Consider the following 12,719-nt stretch of genomic DNA (forward strand, 5'->3'; position numbering starts at 1 on the left):
TTCCTAAGGGAATCTCAAGAAAGATACAACACATTAACTAAGTCTCCCATGATAATAGCAACTGCTTTTTGGTAAACACTTCAAAAGCAATCCTGAGCGATCAAACCCAAATCACCTATTATAATTGGTAAATTTTAAAAGGAAATGAGTGCTCAAAAAGTGATGCTATGTCAGTAATAAGACACAGTCATGATAGGATAATTTTTTTCTTTTAACTCTGAAAAATGTTGGGATTTTTTTCATGGTATGTAGCCAAGGAGACAGATGCACAGGGAGGCAGGAATACAAGATTTACGGTAGAATAGGGCCATGAGAAGGAACAGAGATCGTAAAATCACACTCTTTCCTCTGATTAAGGACAATCAGGTTCAACAAGGCTGGGAGAAACAGAAGGAATAAATATATGAAACTTCACTCTGCCTTGGGAATACATCTAATGTACTATAGATATATTGGCTTTAATAGAAAATCCCTACAGCCCAAGATACAGGTTTCTGTTCCAGCAGGTGAGCAATTCCAACTCATTTAAGTGTTGCTCTGTGCACCCAAAGGCAGAAAAGTCTTGGTCTGCAAGTAAGTGGTTAAGCAAGTGAGACTGCACATGGACCCTGGTAAAACTGCCTTGGTCGGGGACAGAAGATACATTCAGGTGCCAGCAAAAATTGGTCAGGCACAAAGCTAAAGTTTTCATTAGTATTAATTTTAAAAGTCAACAAAATGTATGTGTAGTGGAGGTACAGCTGCCCTAGGGTCTGGGGGGTTATAATTTGGCTGTACTGTCTGATTTACACATTCTAATTCTAAAGCAGTTGGATGTCCATGGCTGTCTAACCTCCAAGAAAGTACTTTCAAAAAGAATGAAAATCATATATATCACTTTCTGAAACATTAAAATAAGAATCCTATAGTAGAAAATTAATAAGAAAACTCTAGCTCAATGATGGGAATTCAAAAATTGTCATAATTTGCATTTTTTGACTTAATATTTTATATTTATTCTTAATCTTAGCATCATATTTTTTACCTAATCTGGTTTTAAAAATTCTGCTAATAGAAAACCTAGAAAATTGAATGCAAAAGGAATCTTTGCTCTAGAATTTAAAAAGGTCCTACCCAAAATATTTTAAAATTTGACTAGTAATATAAAATATCATTCTTTCACGGTTTATATTTTTCTGTAGCAATGATGGCACTAGTATTATGTACTCTGCCTTCACCTGACACAATAATTGATAAGTCTTAAAACTTGCTCCACTGGGATGATGCTAACTGTAGTTAGTATCTATCAGAATGGCAAAGTCATCCTTCTGAAGTTAATGTTATTTATTGCCTCAGCATAAATAGTTCAGACTTCAAAACTGCCACATAAAAAGGCATGAAAGAGAAACATTTCTTAGTTTCAAGTAACTTATTTTTTTTTTAAAGATTGCACTGCTTTTAAAAATGTATTTTACTCTGGGAAGACACCAAATGAGTCTGCCGTATCTTGGTCCACCCTCTGACCTTGACACATCTGGCTGTCACTATTTTAATTTTTTATATTGAACCTGAACATCTTGATGGGATTTTGTCCTGAGTGAAGGCATACGTAACAGTATGAAATTGTTCTACACTACGAGTCAATAAAGTAAACTGTGAATCTGAAAAACCATTATGATAGTATTATTATATTTATGATGGCATAACATGAATTATTGTCTTACTGTCAAGAAACATATTCTCAATAAGAAGCAGAATCCTATTAAAGCAACATTTTATTCAAGGTTTTATATTCTCTGCCAATTTGAGCTTGATTAAAATATAAAGGAAAGGATTATTGCACTTACTTAATCATATGTGGCACAGTAACTTTGGAATTCTCTTCAAACACTATAGTCATTAAACCATTACATCGTATATTGTCCACACACTGTGAAATTAAAAAACAGGCAATTACAACCCACGTGAAAACCTAGGCAGATCATTCATTCCCAGAATTGTTTATAGCCAAAAAAAATTTCATTTTCTATCTCTCTCTCTCTCTCTCTCTCTCTCTCACTCACACACACACACACACACACACACACACACAAAGCAGCAGGTGAATACTACACATTGATGAACACATTCAATATCTGGATACTAAAACTGTGTACCAACCAAATGCCTGACAAATACCCGAAGACAGACTCAACAGCTGTATTTTCCTGGAATGTGTTTCTCAAGAATTCTCACCACAATGTCACTTCAACATAATTCTCTGGCTGTGCCAACACTACTTGAGAGCTTTAGGCCTTCTGATCGCGATTGCCCCTGCTATATTCATTTCCTGCAACCAGGGGGTAGTATGGAGTAGTTAGATTAGAAACGGTGGCTTCCTTGGATGGAATTCGTCTTCTGTCTCAATAGAAAGCACTGTGCCTGCTTCTCAGGTGTTTTCTGCCAATAAATTCCCACATTTTACTGGTATCTGTAACAGTTTTCATTGACACCATGTTGGTTTGGTGAGGGAGGGCTGTGTAATTTCTCCAGACTCTGGCCTGCTTAAAGCCCTGTATCATCTTTTCCTCTTTTCTAAGAGGAGAACTCAGAAACTTCTGCTAATTTTCTCTGCCTCCGTGTTTTAATCTATGCCTTATCAATTTGAAATTTTCCTCTGCAACGACTTTGGGTTAGAGAAGAATTTATTTTGAATTATACACATTCCCATAGAACAAAATAGCAAAATTTTAAAAAATAAAACAATTCTTAAAAACAAAAAATTGCTTCTGGTCACTAGGATACCATATAGTGCTTTGTGACTGCAACTGAACGGTACACAGAAGCTGATTGCAATGTGACCTCACACAGGTCCTGAACTCAGGATCTGCCTTAAACTTGAAGTTCTAATAAAAGGGCAAATATGCATATAAGAAACTTTACGTCATTGGAATCCTGACTATTCAGTCTACGTAGGAGATCAGCCATTTTCATAGTTGTTTTTCCTTAAAATTTTGCTATTCTCACATCTTATGCTATTATTGCAACTACCAGGTATAAAGGATACTAACTTATGGGGAGAAAGTGAATTATTTTAAAGTTCCCCTTCAATATATTTCCTTAAACTACAGCATCTGGAAATACTTTGAAGTTATGGTTTTTATATAAATAATTATGGTTATCTAACTATAAATTTGGTTAGATGTGTTTATCTGTGAATTTATACTCCATCTCGTTCACACAACCGAGTACAAAAACACATATAATAAGACAAAAGTCAAAATAAGCAAGAAAGTCAGAGAGGATTTAGACAAAGAATGGAAAACAGTATGATGAAGCTTTAAGTGGGTCTCAAAATTAGCTGGGCTATGGAGCAGCTGACTCAGAGAGGGGCATGGTTAGTTACAAAATTCACAGTTTAGTAGAAATCAATTAACCCTAGTCTGAGACCAGAGAGAAAGATTATCTCATGGGTTCTCATAAAAGAAAAATATTGAATAATGTAGTGAACAATGTCCTCAACAATATCTTTAAAGTACCTACAAGTTTTACCAAACTGTTTTGTATAAACTCCCTCAACATTGGTTGAAAGTACAATTCCAAACAAACAACCCAGTAGTGGCCCCCAAAGAATGCGATCTGGAGGTCCAGCCTCTCTGCTGGTCTGGCTCCCAGCACGAGTTTCACGCTCTCCAGAAAAGGGCACAGGCAGCTCTCCTTCAAGATCAATAAATGCTGCTTCTCTCATCCTACTTCGTGTAAGTGTCGAGCTGCAGGAAGTTGGAAATGGCGTTCTCCCCCAAATCCTGAAACCGCAGTACCCCGTGTGCCCTGTTATGTACTCAGTGTCTGCACCAGTGAGTCAAGCTGCCAGCTGGTGGGGTGCCCTGTTGGGCCAGGAGAAAAGCCACACCACCTCCGAGGGAGAGCTCTCAGTCAGGGCCGGATGAAAATATCTATCAAGGGCCCCATTTCAAAGTGGGAACACACGGAAGAAAGAAGAGATGGGCTGGCTGGTGCTTGTGTCTCCAATGCAGAAGAAAGTGACAGAGAGCACTGAAGAAGTCAGTTGGAGTCAGGAGGGAGTCAGAAGGGAGTCTTGAGTTTGGATTTTATCCTATAGGCAGATGGGAAGCCACCGAGGATTTCTAAGCAGTTCATTTATGTTGAGATCTGAACTGGCCTCATGGTGCTAAAGAGGGACGAATAAATGGAGACCCAAGGGATCAGCAACAGCAGTCTCCAACCTTTTTGACACCAGGGACCGGTTTTGTGGAAGACAGTTCTTCCACGGACGAGGGCTGGGGGGACCTGACCACCTCGGCTCCACCTCAGATCATTAGGTGTTGCATTCTCATGGGGAACGCGCAACCTGGATCCCGCGCATGCGCAGTTTGCAGCGAGGTTCGTGCTCACCAGATGGAGGGGGGTGGGGGGCAGGGCTCTGGCAGTGATGCCAGCGAGGGGAACGGCTGTGGGTGCAGGTGGGGCTTCCCTCGCTTGCCTCCGGCTGCGTGGCCCAGTTCCTAGCTGGCACCGGTTCACGGCCCAGGGCTTGGGGACCGCAGATCATCAGAACAATATTCTGAGTCAATAAATGAAATGATTTGTAGCTCCCCTGAGGCAGACTGTGGGAATGAAGAGGAAAGGGTGTGGATATCTGTTTTGAAGAAAGAAATGATAAAAATGGATGAGTTACTGAACAAAACCAAGAGAAAAAAACAAGGTAAAAATAAAAGATGACCATTGCTAGAAGGCAATTTTTAAATTTTCTGATGCAAATATATTTAAACTAATAAAGCATGGCCGAATGTTTTTTGAATGACCCAGAGTCTAACCCAAATCAGTCTGTCTTCTGGATTCTCAAGAGCATCAAGAAGATGCATTGGTTGTATGGCACTGGGGATTTTCCTCAACAGCTGTCTTACAACTGCATTGATTAAGTACTTACTACGTGAAGACACCGGGCTGAGTGCTGGGAGGTGAGGGTGGGAAGCGGGGCAAGGACATGTGGAGGAGTTTCGAAGATGAATAAGGCAAGTTCACTTTCCTAATCTCAGGAGCAAATGCATTAACCTTATCCCTGTTCTTACCACACACTATGTGGAGGGCAGGGGTGGGATGATAAGGAAAAGAGCTGTATGGGGTGAGGGGTTGCACACACGGGGAGAGGAGGGTGAGGGTATGTGATCCTTCACCCCAGTGGCCTTTCAGCCATTCCTTAGGCTTCTTTCCACTCTCAATGTTTCTGAAGCACAATGAGGAATCCACTTGGGTAACCAACACAGGAAGTGGGAGGGTGGAGATGGTGTTTGGTGAGACCTGTGGAAAATGAACACTGTTCCTTCAATTTCCTTTAATATTCTAAGCAAATGGCTCAGTTATACAGACAACAGCCTTAGGATGACTGTACAGTCAAGAACAGAGATGAGGTAATGACCTGGTGAGACCACCTACACTCAGCCCAGAGCTCCCACACAGCTCCAAAGAGACAGCCACTCTGTTCAAGTGGAGCCCAGACAAGGTGGGGGTGGGCACTGGAGGAGGCTAGAGACACAGACCTGAGTCACAGATGCCTCATCCTGGACAGGAGATGGGAGAGCAGAGATTTAACTCCTGTTTCTGAGGGATTCTTAGTCCAAATCCCTGGGGAATACAGGAATTAGGTTGGTACTAAGTCTGGAAACCCAGCAAATGCACCATTGTAGATGAGTTCAAGGGGCATTTCACACCACATGTGTCAACAGTCAGAGAAGGTAAAGACAGTGGTGTCCTGTCAAAGCAATGAGATACCCACAATCAAGGCATCTTAAGATGCAATTTTCTGTGGGCTGACTTTGCTCATTCCCCTCCCCTTGGTGACCAGAAGGAAGGAAACTCTTGCTTTTTGAAAGAGGAACCAAGAGGAAGGGGGTCTCCAGACCAGTCTTCCCAGTTCACTTGCCCAGGGCCCTCTGTAGGGTGGAAAGTGGTGCCAGGGAGACAATCAGCTTCCATAGTCCCCAACAGGAGCCATGATGTGTGATACAAGTGCCACGATTGGGAGATGAGCCCTCTCCATGGAGCCGAAATAGAGCTTTCTCTCCTGTCCCCAACATAAGAAGCAAGTGCTTTCCCCTCTGCCATCCCTCATCTACTGTGCCAGTCCAGGGTATAGTGACCCAGGACCTCAGAAGGCTTTGCAGAGAAACACAGAAGAGACACACTGAAATATTTTTGATTGGTTACAGTGTTACATATAAACAGCGTAGGCAGAATACTGCATGAAATTGGAGAGGGAAAATAGAAAATAAATCTCTGTTTTTTCCCTAATATGAATATACATTAGAATATTTCTTTGGCAAAAATAACATTTAATTTTTAAAAAAACACGTAATTACATAAAAAGAATTGGAATGAGAAAATAACATGTCAAAAAAATTAACTATCACAAAAGATTAAAAAACGAAGGGTTAATAATTTTAATACTATTAAGCTATTTATTTTTAAAAAAATCATTATTCATCTAACAAACAGAATGGCAAAGGTCTTCAATTTCTTTTCTCACCTCTCTCCCTTCATGAAGATAGGGATTCACCATTTGGAATTCAAGAGATATAGGCAGAAAGAGGGTAAATATAGGCTTTTATTTTTCATTTCAGTGTTTTTATTTTTTATGATGAAATACTTCAAACATACAGAAAAGAATGAGGCATCCATATACCAGCCACCTAGACCTAATTTTAATACTATTAAGCTATTTATTTTTAAAAAAATCATTATTCATCTAACAAACAGAATGGCAAAGGTCTTCAATTTCTTTTCTCACCTTTCTCCCTTCATGAAGATAGGGATTCACCATTTGGAATTCAAGAGATATAAGCAGAAAGAGGGTAAATATAGGCTTTTATTTTTCATTTCAGTGTTTTTATTTTTTATTATGAAATATTTCAAACATACAGAAAAGAATGAGGCATCCATATACCAGCCACCTAGACCTAATATTAATGCTCTGCCATATTTGCTATAGATCATCCTTTTTCTCTTAAGGATAAAAACACTGCACACATAGATAAAGCCCCCTCTTCTTCCATTGCAGTAGGCTCCTTCCACCCCAGAAGTAACCACTGTCCTGACACTGATGAGTATCCACTTGTCCTTCCTTCATTCCTTTTTTCTTATTTTACTATATTTGTATGTATCTGCCCATCGTAATATATTAATACAACATTATTTGCATTTTAAACATTTACACAGATGTTGGTAATCTTTTCATCCCATGTTGCTTTTAAGATTTGTTCATGTCTGTGTGTAACGTTCATTGATTCATTTTAACTGGTATCTATCCTAAGGTATAAACATACATAGTGCGCTTTATCTAGGCAATCTCTTCCATATGTGCATTTAAGAGGTCTCCATTCTTCTGCTATTACAAAGACACAGTGACTGTACTTACATATTTCTCCTTGTAAAAAAGTTTTTACCTTTCTATCTTTTAATTTTTCATAGGTAATCTGTCTTTCTACTTTTTGAGATTTTTCTTTTTGTGTTTTATCTTCCATAATTTCACCTCAATGTGCCTAGATGAGGTTTTCATTGAATAGATGCAGCTTAGAATTAAGTATGCTTCTTCAGTAAGAGCACTCGTATCTTTCATCCATTTTGAAAATTTTTACTCATTTTCTCTTTGAAGACTGTATCTTTTCTATTCTCTCAAATCTTTTTTTGTTTTTCTGGAATTTCCATTCAATGTATGTTGGACCTCCTAACTCTATTCTCTATGTCTGAATCTGTTTTTCATATTTGCCTTCTCTTTGTCTGTCTTTGCTGTATCCTAGGTAATTTCCTCATAGATATATTATCTGGTTCTTAATCTTCTCATCAGCTGTGGTTGATCCACTGTCTTTAATGAATTTCCAGTAAATTTGTAAGTTTGATGTCTATAGTTTCCTGTTTTAGATTTTCTATTTGGTTCTTTGACATTAGCCTGCTCCTTTTTACATGGTGATCTGTTTTTTCCTTCTGATTCCTTCCTCTCTTTCTTCCTTCTTTCCTTCCTCCCTCCCTCCTTCCCTTCCTTCCTTACTTCCTTTCTTTCATAGTTTTGTTATATTTTAAACATTCTTATTGTACTGTCTTTTCCAAGTTGTCACCCTATTATCTGAAGTTTTTGCAGTGCTAATTCTACAGTTCCCCCATCTGCTGAGTCTTGCTCATGATAGGTTATTTACTCATAAAATAGGTAATTTACTCATAAAATTTGTAATTTTTTATTTGAGCACATGTCATGAGCCTTGGATTGTAGAAATGTTGCTAATGGAGTGGCTTTGTGTTTGCATCTACAAGCATGTTTGGGATTTCAACAATTAAAAGTTACTTTTATAATTTCTCAGCTTGGAATTTTCACACTATGTGGCTATTATAAATCTGAATTTCAGATCTGTAGACCACAGACATATTCATTTTTTTAAAAGGAGATTTTAAAAAATTCAGAACCCAAGACAAAGGAAAACTTCCTTATTTCTTTCCTTGGGTCAATGGGTAGGGTTTCTTAAGTTCTTATTTCACAGAGGGAACAGCCTTCCTATGTCCAGGCTTTAAATAGGGATCTCAATTACTTTAATGGGCCCGAGGCTACCTCTTCCCTCCTTAATATGTTAAGTCTCCTAGGGCTTGGGACCAGTACGTAATCTAAAATCATTCCCAAATCTCTAAATCTTCAGCTTACAAGCTTTCTGCTCTGGCTTTAAGTTCCCTTGTTGTTTCTGGCAACTAGAGATTTCCTTTTCTATCTTTAAATATCACCTATGTATTAATTTTTTTTTACTGATTCTTCATGCTAAAAATTTCTGGTTTGGTAGCTAGAAGGGACCTAAGTCATCTCAGTCCTCCACATTGCCAGAATTGGAACTCGGGATAAATGTTTTATATCCAAAAGAAGAGATTTATGTGACCATTTTAGCACAACTCATTATCCAGTGTCAGGTCTCATTCATAAATCTTTATGATTCAGTGTGTGGAGCATTAAAATTATTAGAAATAAAAAGAAATTTGCACTTATACTTAAGTTTCACAAGAACAAAATATACATGCAATCTGAACCATAGCTCAAAAGACCATATAATGAAAAGTCATATTTTATAGCTATACAAAAAGGTCTTGGATAATTGGTACACAATCTTTAATTCATCCATAGGATGGATGGAGGGATAGATAGATTGATATTATGATACACTTATGTTAGAGGAGTGGTTTTCAAAATGGGCTTTTCATCCCCAGCCAGGCTTTAGGGACAACTTGGGTGTGAATAAGCAGAGCTCCTGGGGGCTCTGGGTCCACCAACTCTATTTTAATTAGGAATTCTGCTTTTATCTCACTTCCATTTGGGCCTTTGAGTATTGCTGCACTGATGCAAGAGTTCTGTGTATATCATATAGACATACCCACATGTATAAGTTGTGTATGAATATATTTATAGTGGAAGGTGTGATACATATTTATGATTATATAAGCATATACCTTGGTTGTTGAGATGAAGTCATGGAGCCCTGGGGAAATGAACAGAGTTCACTCAGTTACAAAGAAATATATTAAAATGAGCAGGGTATCAGATATCTTTATGTCATATTCAATTTATGTGAATTACAGCAAACTTTGAAATAACAGGATAATGAAAGCAGATTCCAAGATCATGGGTAATCTAGTTCAGTTTGTAGTGACTGGGGTGGGATCTGGGTATATCTATGTTCACAGAAGCCCCAGATTTTGATGCAGCTGGTCCCTGGACAGTGTTGAGGATGACTTCTCTAGTATGGGTTTTTGAAGGTCTTGCTTAAGGCAGTACTTGGTCATAGGTCAGTGGTCTACTGCGTCACCATATTTTTTACCTTCTCTATACTTCTAAGTAGTGGGAAGTAGTAGTGGGAAGAAAGATTAGATTGAATTTTTCTTTTAATTCACCTTTTTATATTAGAGTAGAAAATTCCTTCTTGAGTCCAGAGAAGCTATTTTCAGCACATTTTTAGCATGTCCAGTATGCAGCAAATCTGCCTACATAGGTCTGTGTTTGGCATATCTGCCCAAACCAAAAAGTTCAGAGGTGAATTTTAATTCTGCATGTTAGTTAATACCCATAATTATAGTGAATCTGTTTAATAAACCATTATGTGTGACAGTAAGACAAGCGCAAATGAATGCACTTTATTGAAATGAATGGTCAAATCTTCAGCCTCAAATCTTTCCCTATAAATAGATGAAAAAGGAGAATTATTGGTTGAGACCATTAGCCACTTGCACATTTTGTTGGAGGCGCCAACAGTTAATTACGGCCTTACTGGTGTAACTGACAGTGTGATTAATTATTCAAGCAATTGTTCTTTTTTAAAAATTACAGCTTCAGAGAGAAAGACCTGGCAAAGTTAAAAGTCTTAAATTTTCTGCAGAGTTCCTATGTGAAACTGGAATTGTATCAATGCTCAGGAATCACTTTATTATTTTAAATAAGAGTCATGTGTGATTAGTGTAACACAGTATAATAGTTTAGCAAGGTGACTTCAAACCAAGGCACAAAAAAACTAAGATTTAGAAAAACAGTGACAAAAATTAAAAAGACAAAATAATGGAGGACATATTCATTATTTAAATTGAAATAAAATGTCCATTTCTTTAGCCTGTAAGGATAGATCCAATGAATTAATGTTCATCTGGTATAAAGAGACAAGAAATAGAAATAGTGGAAAATGTTAATTTCATTGATAATTACAGAAATATAAATTAAAACCACTAGAAGGCAAAACCACTTTTCCATTAAATAGGAAAATGTGATAAGTGTGACAAATCTCAACATCGGCAAGACTTAGAAGAAAGGTACATAGATACCTTGGTGATGATGTAGTGAAATGATGAGTTATGTATTTCTTGAAGGAATTGTGGCAATCTGTCAAACGAGGAATCATGAAGTCAGGAAAGTGATCAGGCCCTCTGTACCTGCCTTATACTCTTTGGGGAATATATACCAACAAGGGACCTTAAAAGGGGGAAAAAACTCCTGCACAAAGATGTTTAGCACCACGTGATATATTAATCCTAAAACTTGGAAACAGCCCACATACTCAATGCTCAATTATTCAGAAAAAGCTATAAAAGTGGCAAATTAATGTGGTAGAATATATGTATACTATATATATAGCTTCTAATACCTATATATAGTTATTAGAAGAAACCAATATGAAAAGTTTGTAAGAATACAGGAAGAAGTAAATGAGGTAAAAAGCAAAAATGATGTATATATATACTGAGAGAAAAACTGTAAAATCATGTCTGTATGGCGGGACTGTGGAGACTTTAGAGATAGAAAGTTCATTCTTCAGAACAGAGATTCTGTAATTGCGCAAAACTGATCTATGGAGCTTGTTAAACCTAGGGAGTTTAGCGCGGCCTCTGGAATGTGGGTTCAGGAATCTGCATTTTTGAAAAATTCTCAGGTAACTCTCAGGTTATCTGTTGAAATACTCTGATAAACATTTTAGTGTGTTGGGTGTTGGGAATATTTCTAGTTCGATTTTGTGTCCATAACCTATACACAATGAAATAGTAAACAGTACATTTTCAAGCATTCAGTAAACTCATCTTATTAGTAATGAATACATCCAGAGATATACTTGAGAGACTGACAAATTCCAGGAATGTATATGTAATTTCTCCCATAAAATGAAAATGCTTTAAGCAGAGAATGAAGGCAGTTGCCACGTAGGCTGCTGGGCAGCAGGCTAGGCTCAGTCAAGAGCAGAGCACGCTGTCCCTACCACCCACCATTCACACCCAGAACACTCGCTACCTGACCGAGCCCTTGGCACAGTTGACACGTGTCCACTCCTTCCCCTTGACACTTTTCTTCTCTTGACTTCTAAGACGCCATCTTGGCTGTCCTCCTACCGCACTGGTGATTCCTTTTGGTCCTCTTCCCTATTCTCCCTGACCCTCTCTCCGTCCACACATGACTGTCTTCTCATTTCTATCTACGCTTATTCCCTTGGGGATCTCAACAGTCTCACAACCTTAAATATTGCCCAAATAATGTCGTGTCTCCCACACAGACCTCTCCCTAAACTCTGGACTTCCATAGCCCACTGCTTATTTGACAATTCCACTTTAACAGTCTAACAGACTTCTCAGATTCAACATATCCAAAAATAAACTTCTGATTTTCAAATCCAAATCTCTTTCCCCAGCAGACTCCTCCATCTCAATTAATGACAACTCCATTCTGCCAGTTGCTCAGGCCAAAAACTCTGGTGTGATCCTTGACTCTTCTTTTTCTCTCACATCCCAGATCTAATCCATAACAAAACCCTGCAGGCTCTACCTTCAAAATGAATCCAGACTCAGAACCCTTCTCTCCAACTCCACTCCTGCTGTGCCAGTTGGAGCTTTTAACATCTCTCGCCTGGGTTACTGCAGTAGCTGCTCACTCACCTCCCTGCGTCCACTCTTGCCCTCTGCCCTCAGTCTATGGTCACCGTCACAGCCAAAGTGATCCTTTTCAAACCTAAGTCAGATTGCAGCGTTCCTTTGCTCAAATCCTTTAATAACTTTCATCTGACTCAGAGTACAAGCCAAAGCCTCCCTTTCACTGGCTTAGAAAGGCGTCCCTGATCTGGCCCCTTTTACCTCTCTGCCTTCCTCTTTTTCTATTCTCCCTTTCACACGCTCCACTCCCGCCATGCTGGCTTTCACGGTATTTCTTGAAATGTGCGGCATCCTGCTTTAGAGCCTTTACCATC

General features: G+C 38.5%; 1 protein-coding gene across 1 annotated transcript in view; it reads right to left on the reverse strand.

Annotated features, from left to right (window-relative positions):
• The window catches only part of RASGRF2 (Ras protein-specific guanine nucleotide-releasing factor 2), a 213,927-nt gene that overhangs the window by 95,034 nt on the left and 106,174 nt on the right, over window positions 1-12,719 (reverse strand). The window contains exon 13 of the mRNA XM_012664540.1: window positions 1,827-1,909. Coding sequence (XP_012519994.1) covers window positions 1,827-1,909 — 83 coding nt within the window. The remainder of the gene's footprint in view (window positions 1-1,826; window positions 1,910-12,719) is intronic.

The sequence above is a fragment of the Propithecus coquereli genome, unplaced genomic scaffold (genome assembly GCF_000956105.1).
Source record: "Propithecus coquereli isolate 6110/MARCELLA unplaced genomic scaffold, Pcoq_1.0 Scaffold9, whole genome shotgun sequence".
In the NCBI taxonomy this organism is placed as follows: Eukaryota; Metazoa; Chordata; class Mammalia; order Primates; family Indriidae; genus Propithecus; species Propithecus coquereli.